Source organism: Solanum pennellii, chromosome 1, assembly GCF_001406875.1.
Source record: "Solanum pennellii chromosome 1, SPENNV200".
Taxonomy (NCBI): Eukaryota; Viridiplantae; Streptophyta; class Magnoliopsida; order Solanales; family Solanaceae; genus Solanum; species Solanum pennellii.
In genome coordinates this window covers 98,964,078-98,987,649 of record NC_028637.1, presented here as the reverse complement: position 1 = coordinate 98,987,649, position 23,572 = coordinate 98,964,078, and the positions used below count along the sequence as shown (strand labels likewise).

Here is a 23,572-nt window from a genome sequence, read left to right as displayed (position 1 = left end):
AGCTCAAAACTTCTATATTTCATATACACTTCGATATAATTCTACTTATTGCTATAAAGTAAACACAAAAGGAACATATACATCTGATATAATTGTGTTCACTCATACAAATTGTATCCACTCACATATTTGATATGTTTGTACTCACTAATTCAAGTTGTTCTTTACTATAATTGTATTTATTGATATAACTTATCTCCTCACTTCTAAAATTCGACTCAGTTCTCTTTCTTCTTTTAATATGTAGTTATAGATCGTAAATTAAATATCTTTTTTTCAAATAAAAAAAAGAGAGAGAAATAAATTAAAGTGATTACTATATTTTGATTGGACCAAACACACTCTATAATTTGTCCATTTTTTTTCTTATATATTACTGTATCCTAAAAGGCTGAGCATAGATCTTACATCAGTCTAGCTAAATGGATTCATCAAGAATCACTCTCCGTCCATACAGATCAACGGACGTTGATGATGTACTCTCATGGGCATCCGATGATCGCGTAACCCGCTCCATCCATTTCAGTACATTGATTTCCAAAGATGAAGCCCTCACCTTCATCCACAAATCCTCCATTCCTTGGCGTCGATCCATATGCATTGACGATCGTTCAGTCGGAATCGTGGTGGCTCGGCCCGGATCAGGCGATGATAGGTGTCGGGCCGAGGTAGGATATGCTTTAGCAGTTGAGTATTGGGGACAGGGGATTACACCCAAGGCTGTAGAGATGGCAATTCCTTTGATTTTGGAAGAGTTTCCTGAAATAGTAAGACTGCAAGCATTAACTGATGCTAAGAATAAAGCATCACATAGAGTGTTGGAGAAGGCTGGGTTTATAAAAGAGGGTATGTTTAAAAAGTATTTTTACTTTAAAGGTGAAATCAAGGATGTTATACTTTATAGTTTTCTTTCCGCTGATTCTTGACATTTACAACTTGCTTGTTTGGACCTGATATATTGTATTGTTAGTTTAAATACATCGATTGAATACTTTGAATTCAAAAGAAGCATTGAGTTTTATCAAGGAAGTGTGTATTTGTCCTTGGCATGTATCCATTCGAGGGGATTGCTACGAAGGTACTCAAAATGGCAATCCTTCGGAGAACAAGGCTTCTCATAAGGTTTTGAGGAGGCTGGATTTCTCTACCAAGGTTCAATAACAATTTATACAAGCATTAAGAAAACTGCAAATGTGGTTGATTTGGTAATTTATGGTTTACTATCCAGAGACTATGGGGAAATACTAACGCTCTGTTAAGCTATGTATTCAAAGTTGTAGTACAAACTAAAGAGAGATTTGGCATAATACGTGAGATATTGTAGTACTGTTTTTGAAGGCAATCATATATATTCATCATAAGTGACAACTTAGCTTCTGTTGTATAGACTATACAGGGATTATGTGCGGCACCACCCCATTATTTCGAAGGGGGGGTTTTCAACCAACGAATTTATGATCATTAAGACTATACAACTCAGAAAGACACCCGTTCCCTTTGGGATCAACTTATACACAACCACTATACAAGTAACAACACATTTAAGGACCACTACCAAGGTTGCTTTTGCTTTTTCTTCCTAAATCATCTCTGAGCAACAAGAACCATTCACCCACTTCGCCAAGAATCTTTCCGTTTTTCCAAATGAATGAAACCAGAAACCTTCTTTTTCCCAAGTGATCAGCACTTGAGGAAGACGAGGAAATTTACGGGGTAGAATTTACTGAGATTTCCTGAGGCAAGCGGGAGTTCAGCTGATCTACATAGGCAGGAATGACAAGTCGTTGCAAGGGTGTTAAAGCCACAGTTAGCTGTGCAAATGATGGACGCAAGTTTGGATCGCTGGAAAAATACATGTACGAGGTAATTAGCATTTTCTGCATCTTGAAAAAGAAAAAGATAAAGGTGTATGTCACTCTTACGTTTGCCAACATTCCCATATTATTCTTGCTACTATAGGATCAAGTTCCTTGGGAATTTCAAGGCGTTTATTCTGGAAGCCAACAGCTCCCACCACTTGCATAGGATTCATTCCACTCCAAGGTAATCTTAAGGTAGCAAGTTCCCATAGAATGACACCAAAACTGTATATGTCACACCTGTCAAGTGACCAAAATTTTAGCCGAGGAACACATAGCATGGAGAACTCAGCAAGTACAAAATCTGCTGCAAAATAAACACATGTTCCAAACTTAGCCATCTATGAGCTCATTTCATCCTACGTGACCAAGAATTCCACAAAGGAAAACGTTCAGTTCAAAATTAAGATACGGAGTGTTAAAAGAGTTCACCAACAGAATACGCCACTACAATCCTCCAGGTTATATTCACTATTTTATAAGTTTGAAACTACAAGAATATCTCTGCACAGACTATGAGTGAAAACATGGAATTAGTAAAGAAATTGTTAACTCACTTCTCATTCGAAGGTTCATTGCGGNAAAAGAGTTCACCAACAGACTACGCCACTACAATCCTCCAGGTTATATTCACTATTTTATAAGTTTGAAACTACAAGAATATCTCTGCACAGACTACGAGTGAAAACATGGAATTAGTAAAGAAATTGTTAACTCACTTCTCATTCGAAGGTTCATTGCGGAGAACTTCTGGTGCCATCCACTCAGGCTATGGAATTAAAAAACTAGGTTAGACAATAACGAAAGCAAGTGAAGAAAGGAAATGACTAGTATCCAAACTTCATAGCAACGGAATACATCTAACAATAGAAAACAGATATATTGTTCTCACCGTTCCAGCTGTTGATTTGGAAGACAAAAATGTGTTGTGCTTCAACCGAGACAAGCCAAAATCACATACCTGCATTCCAAGATTTAAGAGTTACTAATAGTCTCTCCAAACACATCCGACAAATTAAGGAATGGTTCACACAGATCCAGAGTTACTAATACAAACAACCACAACCAAGTATACACCCCCTTCAAAATGAACAAAACCACACAATTGCATTGCTACAAAAGTTTGCTCAAAGTTCACACAGTTGGTGAGCATTTCACTGAAACATTTAGGGTTTACAACCAACTCAACAAATCATAAATAAGATCAACTTTTTTTATAACCATAATAAGAACAACTTTTAGTAACCGAGAAGTCCTCAAGGGCTGATTGGGGAGCAGTTCGAAGTCCAGTGGAAAATTAGGTCCATCCTTCCCACTTCTCTCCACTTAAATACCCAACTATCTCCACGACAAGGTTCAAACTCATAATGTGAGCTAATTCACACATCCCACCTTGCACTCAACCATAACACTAGGAGAAAATGATAAATTTTGCTCGCTCAAAAATAACATCAGTTCATGCAAGGTAACGAGAACATGAAAACTTTAGAAAACGAATTACCTTAACATTCCATTCCGTATCAACCAAAAGATTAGGTGACTTCAGATCACGGTGAACAATTGTAGGGTTGCTTGTATGTAAGCAATCCATGCCCTTTGCCTGCAACAAGAGAACCTCAAAGATCAACATAAGCAAAAATATGCTGATCAATTGGTCCGAAGATCCAGCAATATTGATCATGTAAAGATGATGTTAAACCTTACCACATCAAGGGCCATTTTGATTCTCTGCCTTTCATCAATTTGAAAATGAGGACGATGAATTATCCGATATAAGCTACCTCTGAAAAGCATGATATATTGGATGAGTAATTCATCCTTCACAAGAATTTTTTTTCAAAATCACTAATTAATTGCCATAATCAGATACAGTTTAATAACTATGGCTGAAAGAGACATCAACAATTGGCACTTTGTAGTACCACAAATCAAACACAATAAGGAAAGAATTTAGCATTCATCTTCGTAGTATTCACATCATATTAGAAGAAAATTCTTGGAGAGTTCTCAAAAACCATATAACGTGGAAACAATTATAAGGTGATCAAACCAAAGGTTTATAATAAATAAATATTAATCCAAATGATAAACCTTCTTCTCATGGATTCATCATCCTTAATTGCTAATAAAGACACCCAGAAGAATATTTATGCTAGCTGAGTGAATATGAGAGATGCATAGTTTGTAAGGTTTGAATCATGAAAATCTCAACATATTAACTGTTTTTGCTGCTTCTTTTTTTCCAAACACTTATTAGGCCTGAATGAAGAACGTCCAGGGTGCTATATATAGGGAAACTGATACAACGATTTATGCACAATATAAAAGAATCATGCTCTCTTTTAGTTTGCACCAGTGGACACTATCTTTTACATGGATTACCAAACCAAATATGAGTAAGAAACAAGTATTGGCAAGTAACTGGTACACATATATTCAACTTTTACTACTTAAACGTATAGTGAATAATTTGCATCGAGTGCTTGCACCTACCCCATATCTTTTCAGAACAAGTATGTCGAAGGAAAAAGTCCACAATAACCAAAATCTTACTAATGATAAAAATATAAAAGAAAAAAGGGTTGTTAATTAAAATACAAGCATACCGTGGTAGAAATTCAGTGATAATAGAAAGGTGGGGCGGCCGAGTTATAGCACCCATAAAACGAACAACATTTGGATGTCGTAATCGACGCATGATGCGCACCTGCCATTAAGAACCAATCATGTTAATATGTTAATTAATGATGCATTTTAACAGGAAGAAAGTTGAGCAGCAAACAAAGAAATACGACAAACATTACGTCTGTGGAATATCTCTTCAAAGTACACAAGAAGACCTATCCGAAACTGATTAGCAGCTAATGTAGAAGATCAGACCTACTATTCTCGTCAAACAAGGTCCTATGAAAATGGAACTGACAAACTAAAGCTGAAAGTTAATCATCTTTTCCTGCATTGTAAGATCACAACTCAGCTATAGAGGTTATTTACTAGCATAAAAGGAATGTCATGTGTGATGCTAGGGAGAATTGTGCATGCTTTGGAAGTCTGGATAGTTACAGCAGCCTCTCTATCCAGAAGGATAGATGGAAAATTATCCCTGCTAGTATCTGGTGTGGAGAGAAGGGAATCAGAGATGTTTTGAGAACAACTGCAATACTATTCAGTAGCTGAAAATGAATTGCTTGGTGTTGTTTTATTTTTGGTAATGGGAATACATGGAAGATCCAGATTCACTTATGGATATGTTAGGATCCTTGTAAGTTTTTGATATAGGATTAGAAGATCTTCTCAATAATCCCCTTGTAATTATGGATACCTGCAAGATTTTTTTTTACTGCAGGATGGAATACTGTGATAAATTTTTTTGATAATTGGGGCGTCCAGACCAGATTTTGCGCACTTCGACTAATTCCATGAGATACCTATGACCTCCCACCACCATCAGGTGCAGGAACTTGTCCACCCATGCTTAGGACAAATGAAAAAAAAATCACCTAATATTTTTGTCACTTTTGGATCTGAACCTGATATTACAGTGATATAATACAAATCTTATCTTTTCAAAACCAAAAACATAAACTGAAACAAGAATGGAAGATACACAAGTCATGCTCGTGATGGGAAATATTTATACATGTCATTTTTAGGTAGTAAAGACAACAAGGATATTCGGTGACATAAATTTTCACATCCCGATATAAGGGTAAGGCAATCTTTCTATGAATAGAATGGAATAAAATATCCAAGAGTACTTCATTCCAATTTTTACAACTCTTTTCAAGTTGGTACTATACAAAAACTATGACACCATTGACTAATAATATCATTCACACACTTCTCGCAACTTTCAAGAATCCAAATTATTTTTTGCTACTCAAAACTTGTAACTTTAATTTGATGTCTTCTCTATCAATCTAACTTTTCAACCACTATCCTAATGTTCTCTTCATATGTGTCTACAATTTTTGGCAAAACAGAATATTAGTTTTCATGAGAGCATCCCCTGGTCAAATTCNCAACTTTAATTTGATGTCTTCTCTATCAATCTAACTTTTCAACCACTATCCTAATGTTCTCTTCATGTGTGTCTACAATTTTTGGCAAAACAGAATATTAGTTTTCATGAGAGCATCCCCTGGTCAAATTCAATCTCAGAGTCAATAAAGCCTGACCCATTTCAAACGATGAGGGGAACATCTAATGGTCAGACCATTTGAGAGCCTTTCACGATTTTTAGAGTTAACGACATGATAGAACAAAAATGATAGGGAGAATTGATAACAACTGTTACGGATTCATGTTGGCACTAAAATACCTTTAAGTCAAATTAACAACTTAAACCCGGTCTTCAGATAGATAATGCCAGCACATATAGTTTGTGGGCAAACCATCCAGGACTCTTGAAAACAGACAAAAGGTTCTCTTACAGCTACAATGGACTCCACCACAAAGAACACGATGATGTTAATACGAGGTTATGCCAGCAGACACCCATAAATGCAAAAACCAACAGCTAATAAAACTTCCCTTTAGTCAAACAGGTTTTTAGATCTATCATAAATGTGAATGACAGTTCATTTCTAGAAGTGATTATACAGAACCAGAAAATTACAGGACCAGCTTCTTGGGACTATGCAGGCATAACCTCTTTTAAAAAAATTAGAGTACTGGAAACATGTACCACCTTCTTGGGAATATACAGGCATAACCTCTTTTAAAAAATTAGAAGAGTACTGGAAACCAGAACGTGTTTCCAGTACTCTTTAGATTTTTATACTTCAGTGCAGGCATCAAGCAGTAAGCATAACAGTGCAGAATCCTAACCTCTCTCTTAAACTCAGCCAACGCTGCACCTGAGAAATCCTGATCGAGGAACTTCTTTACAGCAACCTCCTGTTATAGACAGATTCACAAGCAAACACACTCAATATTTAATACACTCAAGCAATTACATCAATACAAAAGCTTTCACTTAATGACAATAAAATATTTGATGATACACAAAGCACACATTAGAATACTGGACTTTGATGAAATTTGACAGCTATAGAGGATATATAGCAAAGAACACACTGACAACTCAGAACTTTAAGCCATTTATCTGATTGCATGGCTAGTAACAATGAATTAATAGGAACATGAAATTAAACGCTCCTGGGAATATTTGAAATAAAATCACTTACAGTGCCATTCCAATCTGCATGGTAAACCTCTCCATAGGAACCTGAAAATAAAAAAAAAAGTTCAGGGTGAAGAAAACATTCTGAGAGTAAACCCACAAATATTACCTATGAAGAATCCAAATACTACCATCCATTTTTTGTGGACTTCTTACAGCATATTCAGAAATTAATAAATAAGATTAGTATATCAGTATTATGATTGCTTCCAGAGATATCATATAGAAAATCTAAATGTATAAGCAAAGAATTTTTTATGTACTGACACTGTAAAAGATATTTACACAATCATGTATCTTATTAGGTAATTACAGGTAAACTTCTTGATAGGCATCAACCAGTGATCTGATAAAAATAGTAATTAACCTCCCATCACAAGTTAAAAGTCACTGACAGTGTTTAAAATCATTACACTGTTAGTGTATATAGAAACACAAATCTTTGATTGCATTCATGTAGATGGAGATGAGAGAGTAAGTCGAGTCCCTTTTTATTTTCACCTTTATGAACCAAGCAACTGAGAAATCTCCAATAAAATATTAAACTTACATAAACAGACATCCACACTATTCACTCCTCATGACAAGCACTAGGTAGAAAATTTTAGAAAATTTCACATTTACTATTCATTTCCCCATCCAATGGATGGAAATGATTGGAGATAAATAAATATTTTTACTGGCCCCACCCACACCCAAGTAAGTATATATCTTAATGAAACTTCGGGCTGAGATAAAGTTGTTGTACAAATATAAAAAAAAATGAGGTTTGAATGCATTTGCACAATATCCACCATTGTCATCGCAAGATATTTCAATCAAGATAAACAAAGGCTTACCAAGACCAATCCTCTCGCCAATGACAAGATCTTCCCATGGAATCTCACAATCACCAACATCATCAAAGACAGGATCAACCTGACTTGGACCTAGATTCCCTGAAGAAGTTGGATTTTCTGGCTCCTTCAATTTAATATTTGTTCCTATTGACTGAGCTTGCAAATTTCTTGTGTGATCACTTTCCACAATAATATCATCTCCATATGCTTGTGTCCTATTTAAGTCGTCACTCTGCAAACTGTGCCCCTCCCATTGACTTGTTTCTCTATTATTGTTTTGACTATTCTGAACAGACAACCTTCTAAATTCAAGCTCAGCTGATAATTTGGAACTGTTATTCCTGGTGGAAGCAACCTCATCATTTCCTCTATAGGCAGGCCGTGAATTTCCATGTAACCTGGAGGTATCAGTAGAAGACTTCTGCGGTATATTTGAGCTGGTAGATGCGATTGATGATATATTATACCCACTAGATCCACCGTTCTTCTTTGGAAAAAGTCCCTCAGAATCAGATTCGTTTTTCCGGGGCACCTCATTGGGTGCATATCGATTTTTCCACATCATAGGGGCAGGAGGCCGTCCGGGGATCAAAGTATTTATTGGCTGTTGCAATTCACTGACTTTGTTTCTAGCAGGATTTTTCTGCAGTAATGTGTTGCCAGAGCCTTTTATTTGAAACGGATTAAGATCAGCAAAAAGATTTTTTGGATCCTCAGGGTTATTCTGATCATAAGGAACAACATTTACATTCAACCTCAAGCCATCACCAGCTGCATTGGGTCCACGACCTCCTTTGTACAAAGAAGTTCCAATTGCTAATGGTGAAGTCCAATCAACCTGATTAGAAGATGGTCTTTTGTTGATTCCTGAAGAACCAGCAGTGGAGCTACCACCTGCATCAGAGATTGAATGAACTGATTCTATCTTCTCGGGCTTAGATCTACTGGAAAAATCATCTCCTAACACAGAATTTTGACCAGATAACAAGTTCCGTCTCGGGTAGGAAACTCCAGAATGACTATTGGACGGCAAACTTGGAATCTTGTTCAATTTCGGACTGTTAAAAGAAGCATCCTTTGCACTCAGAACATCAGCTGGTATGAGTGTGCCTGGTGCTCCCATGAGATCAACCAAAAACTCGCTGAAGGCAAAGAATTGATTTAGAGGCTGAAAATGTAAAGAGCTACACAACAAAATCAATAAAATACAAATGTCACAATACATGCACATCTGCACAATAATGCATTTGCCGCAACAAATAAGAGATACAGTTTGAAGTTACAAATGAAGAAAGATCATGTGTTTCATGGAATTAAATAGATGACTATAGTTAGATTTGAGAAAAGCTATTGAACTTCATAATTCACCTATCATTCGGTAACTTCACAATGTTGACAGCATCATCTTCAACACCAGTGTAGTGACTCCCTTTAACAAGTCTACAGGGTATTCCAACATGGTCAGCTAGTACCTGCCTCAAGTAAAAACAACAGCGATGAAGATGATACAAATCTTATTAGACAAGACACTAGTCACTTAAATGCCATAAGAGCATAACGTTGCCAAACTTCAATAGAAAATTCCCACTAAGCCATACTTATATCTGGTTAAAATAAAAGAATTACATTCAACCCTCTCAAAGAATACCTTTACAATGTTTAAGAGGTCCAGTTGAATGAGGTCACAAGTACAGAAGAAGACTCTGCATGGTTTGAGTTGAATTGTAATAGTGCAAGGTAACAAAAGCTTTGTAAATTAATGATGCAGATTAAATTGGCCCAGCTCTAGGTAGATTACCGAACATCTAAAGATTCTTGAAGATGAGAGGTACTTCCCAAGTTCTCTGCTAAATGTATTGAAAGTTGTGAAAGAGCACACGAATCTAATCTAAAACTTTAAAGTAATAGATGAAATATCGCAAGACTAAACATAAAGAGCATAGCCTTATTATCTGTATTACCTATGAGATGAAGCAAACAGATTTAGGCAGAAAAATCATTTTAAATTGTAACAATAACTTTCTACATTAAAAGTTTTCCTTGATAGAGGTCTATCATGGATAACAGTTAAGTAAATGGTTTATTGTCATTATTAAAAAGTCCTAAACTGTTGAAGACATTGTAAAATTTTACGCAAAAGATCCTCAACACCTATTTCCAAGCGTAATAAGCACTGTTCAAACATCAATTAAGTATATCTAATCAACGGAAAGCCAAGTAACATTGCCTCTATCCAATGCTTGTTATTATGGATGGCAAGTTATTAAATCCCTCTGTCCCAATGAAAGAAACAGGCACAACATTTTATTATGATAATCACCTTAAAAAGGAGTGCACGGTGACGTGAAAGCCCAATTTTTAGGGATCCGATTGGCAACACACTTGTGTGAAGTGATGTCCTCAACTCGGTGCTAATTTCCATCCATTTGGCCAATATGATATTTGCATCCTTTACTGGCCCACCTAAATGCCCAGTTACAAGTTCAGAAAGCCTCAGTACTAACAGACTAATCTCACTGGCAGGGCAGTCCAATGTAATACAGTGTGCAATCTGCATCAACTCTTCCAAGGAGGGGTCAATTCTCTGATTAATTATCACGCCTTCAAAGTTAGAAGTCCCAGGATTTGTTTCAAGTTCAGAAAGAGATGGCATTTTCCCACGACTTGCTGGATCTGTAAAGAGAGTATATACATCATAGAAACCATCAACAACTTTCTCCTCATAATCCATCACACCATAATCCTGAAATAAGTGAGACAAAAGATTGGAAACCAAATTATGAGAACCAAACTGACAATCATCTTCAATAGAAAACATATTCCAGGAATTAGCTATGTAATAGAAATTATTAAGCTTTTAGAGGGGAGGCCCAAAAGGGAATAACCGAATCGATAAAGTATTGTTAGGAAAGGAACCTATTCAAATCTTTAAGATGAAGCAAATGACAGATATAACAAGACAAATCCTATTGAACCCAAAATATACATGTGCCTTTCAAATTAAAAATAGCATGTCAGAGATGTTAGGCAGTCATAGTCTTATCACCTATGAACCTTAAATATCCATTATAAGGAATGTTTAAACTCGAACCAGCTAAGAAACATAAGAAGCTGAATAAAGAAAATGTGCTTGCAACTTTGCAAAATCTCTGCATCCCTGTCAAAAGAAAAAAAGACGAAATATGTCATACCTTAATATCCTCGCTAAACAATTCCTTTGTCAGGCTTCTATTTGAAAAATACAGAAATACAACAAATCAATGTAATTTATATAATAGATGGTAAGGTGCTGCAATGCTTGAGTTTTGGATAGATCAGCACCCCAAGTTGAACATTTTTGCTTGAAACACGCAATCTAAACTACAACTCCGCATCTTGGTCTTCCATGACCATCCATCTAACTCACTTATTTCTTTTTCTTAGTTTTCTAAACCTTGACTGAGGGTTTATCGTAAACAACCTTTGTACCTTTACGTACACTCTACCCAGTCCCATAAACCCACTTGTAGGATTTCACGGGGTATATTGTTATTGTTTAACAATATATTTTCTAAAATAATCAAGAAAAAGGCTAACCCTTCACTTCAGTTACTGAATCTAATCTTCTACCAGTTACATACATTGTTTGCCAAGTTTACAACTCAAAGTGCTACACTAGCGTGACAATACCAAAAGGTCATAGCAGATAAGGAGATATTCTCACTTGAACTTGAACTAATCACAAATAGCAAGTTCAATAAGACCATAAGCTTAATTAACAATGTGAAAAATAATGGAAGCAAATTCAACAACAATTCAAGAATTTTTTCAAGATTTACCCAATACTGCCTCGATAGCAAGTCCGCAGCGGCATCCTCTCTATCACGTGCCAAGTCAACAGCGGTTCGCCCTACACCATGACCGTTGCTTGAATTAACATCAGAGGGAAAAGGATCTTGAGACTGGGAGGATGACACACTCAAAGCTAGGGCAAGTTGCACTTGATACTCTTCCTCCGAAGTATAATAGTCCTGCTGTCTATTGATTGTAGATAAATTCCCTCCTCCACCACCACCACCAGCCCCCACTGGAGCAGCAGCAGTGGTCGTCGTTGACGCAGTTGAAATCGTGGAAGGACTCAACGGTGATTGAGAAACCGAATTGGAATTCCGATGATCGGTAGTACATGACGCCGAAGACGATGATGATGCAGGTGAAGATGACGATGATATTGATGAAGTAGATTGAGCATCGTTCGATCGATTTGAATGATGAAGCTTCTTGAAAATGTGTTTCATTGTTTCTCTCTCTATATCATACCTTTACTTTTCCTTTTTCATCAGTATATACAAATCAACTGCTACTACTGTTAGTCTTCATACACTCTCTCTCTCATATTGACTGTAAAAAGGAAAAGGGCAATTCTAGAGAGAGAAAGAGAGGAGGGAAAGCTTAAGGAGGTGGATATTGGGGCGACTAAATTAGGGCATGGAGTTGAGTAAATTTACGCGAAATGACCTTAACGCGCTACGTTTACTGAATTTTCTTTTTGTGCCCCAAAAGTAAGGAAAATGAAACATTCTTCTAAAGTACAACTATTTCTAAAAGTAGAAGACAAACATCAATAGTATATTTTCTGAGATTACATCAATAACAACGAGGGGTTTCCAAAAACATTTGTCGGGCAATTTCCGGACGAGTGCTAAGAAANAGGAGGGAAAGCTTAAGGAGGTGGATATTGGGGCGACTAAATTAGGGCATGGAGTTGAGTAAATTTACGCGAAATGACCTTAACGCGCTACGTTTACTGAATTTTTTTTTTTTGCCCCAAAGTAAGGAAAATGAAACATTCTTCTAAAGTACAACTATTTCTAAAAGTAGAAGACAAGCATCAATAGTATATTTTCTCAGATTACATCAATAACAACGAGGGGTTTTCAAAAACATTTGTGGGGCAATTTCCGGGCGAGTGCTAAGAAAAACGCTAGGGAGCGTAAATTGAAGGCATATAAATTTATAGGGCGTAAGTTTTAGAATTTGGGAGGTAAGTTCTTAATTTAAAAATATTTTTTTCGTTTTAAAAATAATGATTCTATTTTCTTTTTAGTTTGTTTCAAAAAGAATAATTTTTTTCTTTTTTTGACAACACTTTAACTTTAACTTTCCACGTGGCGTGTTTAAGACCACAAGATTTAAGGGCATTTTGGTACATTAGACATAACTTTAATTTATAACCACAAGATTAAAAAGTTTTTTTTTCTTAAACTCCATTTCAAGTCAAACTAGATCATTCTTTTTTAAATGGAGGGAGTATAAGCACTAGACTAGACGTAAAAGAGTATGTCCAAGGCATTTTGTTTAATTTTTATTTTTAAAATTTTTTTTTTGCTTTAAATCATATTTTTTTATTATTTTTTAAATACTAATTGTAATACTTTTTTTTCATTATAGATTACTAATATCTTTTTCAAATAGAAATCATTATATTTTTTTCTATTTTTATAGGTTATTTATTAAATTTATTTTGTAAAATATTAAAGTTTTACTTTTCCTAATTTTATAAGAGGTAAAATTATGAAATTAGAGATATATGAAACTATGTTCCATAGATCTATGAGACTTAGGCCCCATGTCTCGAAACTTACATCTCTTAATGTGCTGCATAAAACGTTTCGTTTCATGCTCTGCCTTTTAAAACACTTGTAACTATCATGCAATTTCAAATAAATTAAATCGACTATATAAAATACTATAAAAAGTTTTTAATATTTTCAATCAAACCTACAAAAATTTAACAAGCATACGGTGTTTAACTTTGATGTTGTTGATTATGTATTATATAAATCAATTGAATTAAAGGAAACACTACAACTCAAAGAAATGAACTAATGATTTATTATTGAATATCAAGCGAATAATATTGTTGAGGAAACTTTGCTCCGCCGCTATATTAGGCAAGTCATTTATCGACTAATGATTTCTAAATAATGTCAAAGTAATAATTAATAACTCATGTAGATGAGGAGACTTTGTTTCTCTGTTATGTATTTACAATTTACTTAATAGGATCATACCATTAACCAAAGAGGTAACCATGAATATAAAACCTATAAAAGTACAGAATTTGAAGTGTAGAGAAAATGGATTAGTAAGAAATCAACAACAATATGTCCACTAAAATCCAAAACTGAAGTCAAAGAAAGAAAGATAGAATATACACAAATCTTATTATTACTTTATAAAAGTGACAAAATTGTTTCCTGACATACTTTATTCGGAAAAGGTTCTAAAATATTCTTGAAGTATTGAAAATAATACAAAATTACCTTTCATGCATCTATTTGCTCCAAAATGCCTTTTTCATTCATTATTGGCTCCAAAATATCCTTGTCATCCACCTTTGGGTTCAAAATTGACCACTTCTTTAATTGTTTTAAAATCAAACTCTTTAAACATTTTTTAAAATATTTGGTGTTCAACTATTGGTTATAATTTAATTTATTAATATAATTTATAAATCAACCCACTACCCATTCATTACTAACTAAACCCCACCCAATTAATAATCCAATTATAATATCAAAATCGTCATAAACACTACTAAAACGATGAAATTATAGATTCCTGAAAATGACATCCAAATTATTCGAGTCCGAATCGAAGCCCCAATTAAATTTAGGTTGAACCGCTTACTTAGGAGACACTTTCAATAGGATTCTCTTTCAAGATTGAATTAGAAATTTATGATTAAAGGTAAAGAAGTAATACATCCCGAATTAATTCATGCATCTTTTTAAAATATAATTTTATAAATATTTATGATTTGTTTTAAAACCTTTAATATATTATTTTGAAAAGAAGTTACCTATGAAGTAACATTACATAATTGAGACATAAGAATAATTAAGATGAACATAGTCAGACTTTTAAGTTTATCGGTAATTTTTATTTAGACACTTGAATGTATGATAATTTATTGACAGTAGCTTTTTTGTTATTGCATTAATAATATATCGGATTTCTTAATTTGGAGGGGTTTAATGGGTGGGTATTGAATTGATTTATAAATTATATTAATAAGTTCAATTATAACAAATAGTTGAGCGCCACGTATTTAAAATAATATTTAAATAGTTTAAATATAAAACCGTTAAATAAATGATCAATTTTGAACCAAAAGGTGAAAGACAAAGGTATTTTAAACCCAATAGGTGGGTGAGAAACGTACTTTGGAGCCAATAGGTGAATGGAAGATAATTTTGTACTATTTCCAATATTTTAAGGATATTTTACGTCTTTTTCCGTTTTTCATTTACAAAAATATCCTATATATAACAATAACTTTGATNGGTGAATGGAAGATAATTTTGTACTATTTCCAATATTTTAAGAATATTTTACGTCTTTTTCCGTTTTTCATTTACAAAAATATCCTATATATAACAATAACTTTGATCGTTATGACTTATGTGCTCAAATCACATTCTTTTATCATATTCCAATTTTTCTAAATTCAATATTCATCCTGCTAGTGTTGGGAGAAATTTTGTTGATCATTCAACGTCACATTTCATAGAAATAGTAGTTGATAAAGTAAAAACTCTAAATACAATGGAACATGTCCTAAAAAATGTTTATTTTACTGAAATATTTGGATCTAATTCATCATAAGTAGATCGTAAAAACTTAAAAGTGTCTTCTAAACAAAATTTCGCCAATATCATTTTTTTAAGGGCCGGAATTTAGCTTATTTTATCTTAAGAAATTTCCCTAATTTAATTTCCATTGGACAAAAGAAAACTTAAACTCATAGGAGAACATAAAACACAGATCAACATTGGCAAAGCATAAAGCAAGCACAACATCAGAACAACATCCTGATAAATATATATGATTCTAATTCAAGCTAAAGATTTCAAACTCCAGTTGATCCAAAGCCTCCGGAGCCTCTAACTGTCGAGTCTAGATCATCAACCTCCTCAACTTCTGGCACGATGATTTTCTCAATGATCAATTGAGCTATTCTGTCACCAATTTTAACTTCAAAATCAACATCAGAATGGTTGAAAAGTATTACTCCAACGGGTCCCCTGTAGTCCGCATCTATCACACCTGCCCCAACGTCTATAGAATGCTTCCAGGTCAATCCTGATCTTGGAGCTATAAAAATTAAAACATATTACCATCGAATTAGCCCCTAATATTCACAATTAAATTTCAAATATCCAACTATGACAAAATTACTTGGTTAGTACTACAAGGTTGTATTCGACTAAAATTGTTCAAAACAGGCACGAATGTTCTAGTGATAAAGTGTGGGAGGTTGAACGAGAGTCAGGAAGTTCGCTTAGGTGTAACTCAAATTCGCAACCTTAGGGTTGAGAGCGAGGTGTTTTAAAGCCAAGCAATTACTTCGATACTATACTATCTCATTAGGAAACATTTTTCGTTAAATTGTACCAATCATAGTGAAAAAAGGGGCAAGAATATACCAATACGGGCATATGTTCCTTCAGGAACGGCAATACTAAGATCTGTAGGTACTAGAGCCTTTCCCCTGGCAGGCACTTTCGTCTCTGTTGCACTGCAACAAAAACAGAAGAAATAAACTCAGATCCCCAAAATTGAATTAATCAAACACATACAAAATTTAGGGAAAACATCAATTTTGTGAAGTCTAAATACATCAAAAAAAAAGAAGGGGGAAACCTGGATAGATCATAACCAGCAGAGAGAGGAGAGCCTCTGGAGGGCAAAACAGCGTTATCAGAGAGCTTTTTGACGCGGAAGAAGAGAGCAGAGGAAGCTATGCCATTTGCAGCCATTTTTCTTTTTTTGAAATAGAGAAGCTTCGGAAGGAGAAATTGTAAGAGCGGCGTAACAAGGGCTTCAAGCTTGCGGATAAATATGGATGTGGAAGTAATATACAACCAGAAAATGCAGAATAGCGCCAAAAGTTCCCGCCATTGTAAACATACACAAATGGAGGGCAAATGAACCGAGCCCAGTTAGAGTTCCGATTAAATTCAAAAACGTATTATTAAATTTCTTAGGGTTTTTTCTGATTTTTTTTAATCATGATTGAGTTTTATTTATTCTTTTTTTGAATTAAATCAAAATTTTATTATAATTGTTTTTATTGAAAAAAAAAGATATTTATCTTTCATATTTGGTTTTTTTGGTACATGAAAAAATTGAAATTATATTCGTTAAAAACCTCTCTTTTCATACCAAAAAGACAATAACATTCACAATGTAGGAAAATTTCTCTTTATATTATTTTTTATTTTAGGTTTTAATACGTAGGACAATTGACCAAATCATATAATAATATTATGCATTTTAGTATAGTTTTATTTGTCATCTGATTTATCATCATTATGATTTGCAATTACAAGTTTTCGCATGAGGTTATGATTACTCTCAAACCAACATAGATTATGACTCTTTTTCGATCTTTTAAAAAAAAGAAAAGCAACTAAATAGAATAAGTTATGATAAAACCGTTAACATCTTTATTTTTATTTCTCTTTAACCTTGATGATTAAATATTACCAGATATGACGGAATATTAACAAAAATTGTGATGCATAATGTAGTTTATAAGGAAAAGGAAAGTAGGACAATTGACATCAATTTCATGCTAAGAACCAGTTCGTGCGGACTCCAAAACAAAGACATAACATAGTTTGACCTTGTCGTGTTTAAAATAAGTAAGACGTATCATAACTTTGTTGGATAATACGAGGATAATATGTGGGTGAGATGAACTTAAATACGGTGATGACATAGTCAATAATGATACATATAATCGACCTCAAACTTGATTGGAGGTATAACAATAATATTATTTTTGAGTAATATTTAGAAAAGTCAATAATTAGTCAAACAATTAATATAATTATAACAAATGAGAGACATAATAAATTGTAAAATAAATTAAACGTGAATTAAAGATGCATCACACACATATTAAATTTAAACTAGAAAAAAACTAAACATGATGCAAACGAAAGGGCATCTTATAATTTGTAAATTGAATAAATTTTGTATCAATAATAAATTAAAAAAGTAATTTAATTGTAACAAAACAATCAATAAATAAAATAAAATAGATTTATATTAAAAGTGTATTACATAAATATTAAAGTTGAATTAGAAGATAGAATTAAGCATGAATAAAAATGCAACTAATGGAAAATCAGATGTTGATCCATGGAATGAATTAAACTTGATCAATAATTAATTAAGCAAGTAATTCAATAGTAACAAATCAACCAATTTCAAACTTCTGGTAACCGCTTATCCCAAAGTTGGTGGGCTTAGATAAGAAACATAGGCATTTTTTCTCTATATCAATCCTTCGATAAAGCACTCAAACCAACGAGTAAGGAAAGGAGGCCTTGAGTTGATATTTAAAAGAAGGAGTTCGTCCTGGTGTGCTGCTTCCTTTCCTGCCACTACTTTTTGAGTCAAAAACTCCTCTTGCAAAATGAATTAAATATGCATTAAAAGTATATTACACAATATTAAAATTGAATTATAAGAAAAAATTAAGAATGAACATAAATTTTAAGTAATAAAAGACAAGACAGTTATTTATAGACTGAATTAAACTTATATTATTTATGAATAAAACAAATATTATATATATTATAAATTATTTTAATTTGTATCACCAAGGAATGAGTGATTAATGTTTGCAATATATATTTAAAAATATATTTTAAGTGTGTTACTTAAATCATTGGTACGAGGATACATACTCGCCATACTATAGTAGATGCATATATAGCAGACTCGAAAGAAATTAGTTTCATATCTCTAATCAATTGGACTCTTCAAATAAGTGGGCCTGCCTATCACTGTGGAGGCCTACTTTAGCTAAAAAAAGTAACTCACGCATAACAAATATAAAAATTATATTTGTGTGTGGTAATTATAGTTTATATAATTGTGCTACATAACAAATTTTATGTTTGTTATGAAACTTTTAACTTGTATAATTCGCTAAAAAAAGTCAATTTTATATAAATCGTTCAATTTTGTATAATTTATTTATACACTGTTAATTATTTAATAAGATCTGTATTTATATAATCTTAAGTGTATCAGATGAAAATATATGTATTTGTATATATATATACACTTTTCTCTCGCTTTATACAAACACAACACACATTTTATATCGAAATGTATAAATTGACTAATTGTATACTAAATTAGATGACAAAAAAATTGGAATGTTTGCTGCGAATTACAATAAAAATAAACTATGACTATAACATTTAATATGAATTAATAATTTGCTATTTCATACAATTTCAAATTTTAGATTTAGCAAACGTAAAAATATATTTGTATGTTATAAATGTAGCTTGCATAATTGTGATCCATAACAAATTTTATGTTTGCTATGACTATTAATATGTATATTTTGGTATACTCAAACATAAAAATCAATTGTATTAGTATATACTTGGAATCTGTATACAAAATAAGAAACTTACTTGGTTCGTTGTATGAGTATATGTTTTTTGTTGTGATTTTATGTGTTTATTATATGCATCTAAATATAAATCTGTATATGTATATGTAATTGCATTTTTGCATACAATTGTAAGTTTTAAGTTGTATAAGTATATGTTTTTTAAATATGATTTTCAGTCGTATATGTATATGTCTATTGAATGTATTCAAATATAAATTTTGTACATGAATATGTAACTGTATTTTTGTATAAAGATAAATTTGTACATAAATCTCTTTTTCGTTTTAAAGAAACACAATTTATACATTGTATTTGTGTAATTTATATTTGTATAAAGCGAGAAAGAGAGAAAGGCAAAAGAGAATTGGGTAGATGAAGATTTGTATTGTATGATTATAAGTGTACACGACAAATATACATGTATTTATATTTGTATATAGAATTTTCTCTCGCTTTATACAAATATAAATACAGGATGGAAGTGCTCTCAACGCAAATTAAATTGAACTGAATTCTTTTACTAACCAGTCTATTCTTTTATTGGTTTTGTAAGATATTTTGAAAAAACAATTCAAAGTGTTAATATTAGCTCATCCCAATTTTGAATTTTTAAGTATAAATATTTAAGTCTAACGCAATATTTTAAAAAATAATAATTATTGTGTAAAATTGAAAACTAAAATTCTTATTTTTAAAATAACACAATTTTTATTCTTCATTTTTACATAATAAATTCTTTATTTTATTTCACGTTTTATACGCTATTCTTTTATGTTTTCATTTGTGAAATATTTTTTTATAAATTTTTTGGATTGATTATCTTAATTATGTATGTTAAATTATATTAAATATTTCCTTTTAATTTTTGATAAATAATAATAATGACAATAATAATAATAATAATAATAATAATAATAATTTGATTTTATTCAATGAGCACAGGAAGTTTTCTACTTAGAGGTACGTACTTCCTTCTACTTCGTTTCATGTTCCGCTATTTTGCAATTTTCTCAAAACTTTTTTTTTCAAACTTATTGTTGCACTCAGAATTTTTTTTGTTTATTTATCCGAATTTCTCTTTCTCTACTAGTCTTTTTTTTTCTTTCTGTTTTTCTCATTTTAGTGTTTGATATCTATATGAGAATTTAATTTTTGTAGATTTATTAGTCATGTATTATCTATCCGTGATAAGAAATTAAATGCATAAATAATTTATTATTATTGAATGTTATTTATTAATAAGTACATAAAAAATCAATAAATCTTGATATAATTAAATTATTATGATTTTAATATAATTAAAATAATCAATTAAATAAACTTGATCAGTAATGATTCATATGGTAATTTTTTTAGCAATAAAAAATAATATAAATTTGTGTCACGTCAGACTTAAAAAAGATGCTTTGAAAAAAGTCGAGTTGTCAAATACTAATAAAGAAAAGTCTTGTTTTATTCTTTTATGTCTGCAAATAATCGAATGAGATTTTGACTTAGTTTTAACTCAAGAAAATCAGTTATGTAAATATATAAAATTAGTATGAAATAAAGGACACATCATACAATCATAGGCAAACAAAGAAGATTAATTAAATCTTGATATATTTTAAACCTACTTGAATGTATTTTCGATCATGAATATAAATTAAAAATATAAGTGATATATCTTAAGTTTAATAACGTATTTATTTCTATGACGGTAAAACTGAAGACCTACAAATTGGACAAGATCTCTTTCCCTTCAGTAGCCATTCCTTTATACAGCTTTCGTGATATTCATGTTGACATTCAAGAGTGCCAATTGTCTCATCATCCTCATATTCACATTGGCAAATAACACATATTATTTCTTCTCCATCGTCAGTATCACGATGAATTCTTGTTTTTATCATATTTCCTATAATCTCCTCTGTAACCTCCTCATCATTCTCGTCCTCGTCCTCATTGCCTTCCACATAGAGCAAAATATCTTCCAATAAACCTAATAAATAAATCATGTCATCAATATCAATATCATTATCGGATTCACTTTCAGTTGTGATATCATCATCGGATTCAATTTCAGTTGTGACATCATCGATGAATTCAGTTGTTAATTGATCAAAGGAACTTTGTTGATTATATATATGATAATCCAGACCCATAAGAGTTGAATTGTGATCTAATAAGTATTGATTATTTGGTTGAGGTTGATGTTGATCAATGAATTCCCTTATTATCTGATTTAACAAATAATCAAACGAACTCATGATCGATAACACTAAATTATGTATAGTAATCAATAAAATTGTAGAGAGCAAATATTGGAACGATGAATTAAGCAGTATGAGGAATACGAGTTTATATAACACATAGTTCTTTACTTACTAGGATTAGGAAAAATTATATTACTATATTTTATACATACAAATACTAAATATGGAAACTCTCTATCTCAAAAAGTTTAATTTACAATTTTACCTCAAAAGTTAACTGACAATTTAGTCCTTTTACATTTAAACATTATTACCAAATATTTCTAATATCTTTAGTTTCTAAATTTGACATCAAAATTCTTTTAAATATGAATTAAGTATTAATGATCTCTTTACTGAACATTATTCCATTTGTATCAAGATAAGTATATTGTTAAAATATTTTTCATAGTTCAAATTAACTTAACTGTTCGATCTTCAAAAATATATTTTAAATTTTCTTTTATCTTTATCCTTCATTTAAATTTTCTATGTGATGAGTGAATAAACTTTGATTGCTTAGTTAGAATTTAAAGTAGTTATCATGATTAATATTTAGTTATTCTAAAGAGTGACTAACAATAATAAAAAGGTTAGAAATTCTAATTAATATCTTAATATTCTCTTTTTAAAGGTGTGAAAGACTTTCAACAATTCACTTGTTTTGAAATGGAGAGAATATTAAACAAATCAATTAAAAGATATTCGCAGGAAAATGTTTAACTCAAAGATTTTATAAGCAATTTTATTTACAGTAAAAAATTATTAGGGTGACAATGATTGTCTGAAAATTTTATGATTGTTATAACGCGGTATTATTGTTATACATGTATAATAATATTTGAGTTTAAAACACATTTAACTGTTATAAACAAAAATGTAAAAGAAATAGATAGGTTAATAAATTTGTGGATCAAAACAATGAAATTTATTTGTTAATCAACGAAATAAAAAAAATAGAATTATATATAAAAATAAGCACCACTAATCTTTTTTCGTGAAATTATGACTATAATTGGTGGACACAATTTAAGTATAATTTATTTCTTTTAAATAATCACATAAAATATCATGAACATAATAGACATTTTAAAGATTTAATAAGGATAAAAGGGAATTTGATTATTGTTCAAAGTTGAGGAGTGACAACGTTTTGCACCCTTGATATATATTTCTTATATAATATTATTACATAATATTTGAGTGTAACTGTTAAAAAGGGGCAGATGATTTAGTTTTTTAAAAATAAATATTATTCTAATTAATGAATGTCACTTATATTATAAGGACAATGTTATTATAGAGAATTGAAATATAATAATGAAATTGATTTATGGGAGTTAATTTTTTTTTTTAAAAGAGAAGAACGCCGCATAATGAACGTCACTTACATGAAGATACAATGATATTATAAAAAAGTAAAATATAATATGAGAAATTGTTTTTGACTAAAATTTGAATCGTTATAACCTATTTTGACAATGAGTATATATGATAGACTTGACTCAAAATTATTTACAAAATAAAAATTTAATTCATATTCTAAGAGTTGAACGATAATTTTACAGTTTCTTTGGCCTTTATTGAAAATGTCAATTATCAATTATCCCATTAGTTATTTGACATAATTTCATTTCTCTATGAAATTTGACTTTTTTTTAAACAAATTTATTTCTTTTAATTATAATTGATGACATATTTGTTTATAATCAAACACATGATTTATTATATGAAATATTTAAAAGAAAAAGTCACAAAATTAAGAACAGTTTCCAATAATTTAAGGCCTTTGAACATCCACGAAAATAGTATCTATGTATTTCAAACTAAATATATTCCAAACACGTGTTTAGCTTTCAAAGTTTCCTCTTTTGTAGACACTTATTATGCATGGAAAGTGGACACTATTTTCTCCATACAAACTTATAACACCATATACAAGAGGGACAATGTTATTACTTTTAATTTTCCTTTTTATTAGATAA

At 31.6% G+C, this 23,572-nt stretch overlaps 4 protein-coding genes across 4 annotated transcripts; 1 reads left to right on the top strand and 3 right to left on the bottom strand.

Annotated features, from left to right (window-relative positions):
* Nucleotides 1–314: 314 nt before the first annotated feature.
* On the top strand, nt 315–1,361 carry LOC107005715 (uncharacterized N-acetyltransferase YoaA-like). The gene has a single exon (XM_015204365.2). The coding sequence runs from the start codon at nt 423–425 to the stop codon at nt 924–926; it is 504 nt and encodes a 167-aa protein (XP_015059851.1). The 5' UTR covers nt 315–422; the 3' UTR covers nt 927–1,361.
* LOC107005697 (serine/threonine-protein kinase EDR1) lies at nt 1,317–12,355 on the bottom strand. Its single transcript, XM_015204343.2, has 13 exons — nt 11,702–12,355; nt 10,204–10,626; nt 9,252–9,355; nt 7,884–9,025; nt 7,049–7,089; nt 6,690–6,758; nt 4,466–4,566; nt 3,564–3,642; nt 3,361–3,459; nt 2,752–2,820; nt 2,579–2,628; nt 1,923–2,099; nt 1,317–1,842 (listed from the first exon to the last, which is right to left on the bottom strand). The coding sequence occupies exons 1-13, from the start codon at nt 12,158–12,160 to the stop codon at nt 1,707–1,709; spliced, it is 2,949 nt and encodes a 982-aa protein (XP_015059829.1). The 5' UTR covers nt 12,161–12,355; the 3' UTR covers nt 1,317–1,706.
* A 3,240-nt stretch (nt 12,356–15,595) lies between these two features.
* On the bottom strand, nt 15,596–16,779 carry LOC107012767 (deoxyuridine 5'-triphosphate nucleotidohydrolase). Its single transcript, XM_015212692.2, has 3 exons — nt 16,572–16,779; nt 16,355–16,446; nt 15,596–16,022 (listed from the first exon to the last, which is right to left on the bottom strand). The coding sequence occupies exons 1-3, from the start codon at nt 16,685–16,687 to the stop codon at nt 15,778–15,780; spliced, it is 453 nt and encodes a 150-aa protein (XP_015068178.1). The 5' UTR covers nt 16,688–16,779; the 3' UTR covers nt 15,596–15,777.
* Nucleotides 16,780–21,044: 4,265 nt separating this feature from the next.
* Nucleotides 21,045–21,497, bottom strand: LOC107025415 (probable E3 ubiquitin-protein ligase RHG1A). The gene has a single exon (XM_015226204.1). The coding sequence runs from the start codon at nt 21,495–21,497 to the stop codon at nt 21,045–21,047; it is 453 nt and encodes a 150-aa protein (XP_015081690.1).
* Nucleotides 21,498–23,572: the final 2,075 nt, after the last annotated feature.

Bases quoted from the DNA above. Each gene is read 5' to 3' on its own strand.
- LOC107005715 (XM_015204365.2), top strand. From the start codon at position 423: ATGGATTCATCAAGAATCACTCTCCGTCCATACAGATCAACGGACGTT.
- LOC107005697 (XM_015204343.2), bottom strand. From the start codon at position 12,160: ATGAAACACATTTTCAAGAAGCTTCATCATTCAAATCGATCGAACGAT. The intron at 10,627-11,701 runs GTAAATCTTGAA...CACTTATTTCAG, and splicing joins TGCTATCGAGGCAGTATTGG to GATTATGGTGTGATGGATTA. The intron at 2,100-2,578 runs GTGAGTTAACAA...GTCACTTGACAG, and splicing joins AATGAACCTTCGAATGAGAA to GTGTGACATATACAGTTTTG.
- LOC107012767 (XM_015212692.2), bottom strand. From the start codon at position 16,687: ATGGCTGCAAATGGCATAGCTTCCTCTGCTCTCTTCTTCCGCGTCAAA. The intron at 16,447-16,571 runs GTTTCCCCCTTC...TTTTTGTTGCAG, and splicing joins GCTGGTTATGATCTATCCAG to TGCAACAGAGACGAAAGTGC. The intron at 16,023-16,354 runs GTATATTCTTGC...TAATTTTTATAG, and splicing joins AGGAACATATGCCCGTATTG to CTCCAAGATCAGGATTGACC.
- LOC107025415 (XM_015226204.1), bottom strand. From the start codon at position 21,497: ATGGGTCTGGATTATCATATATATAATCAACAAAGTTCCTTTGATCAA.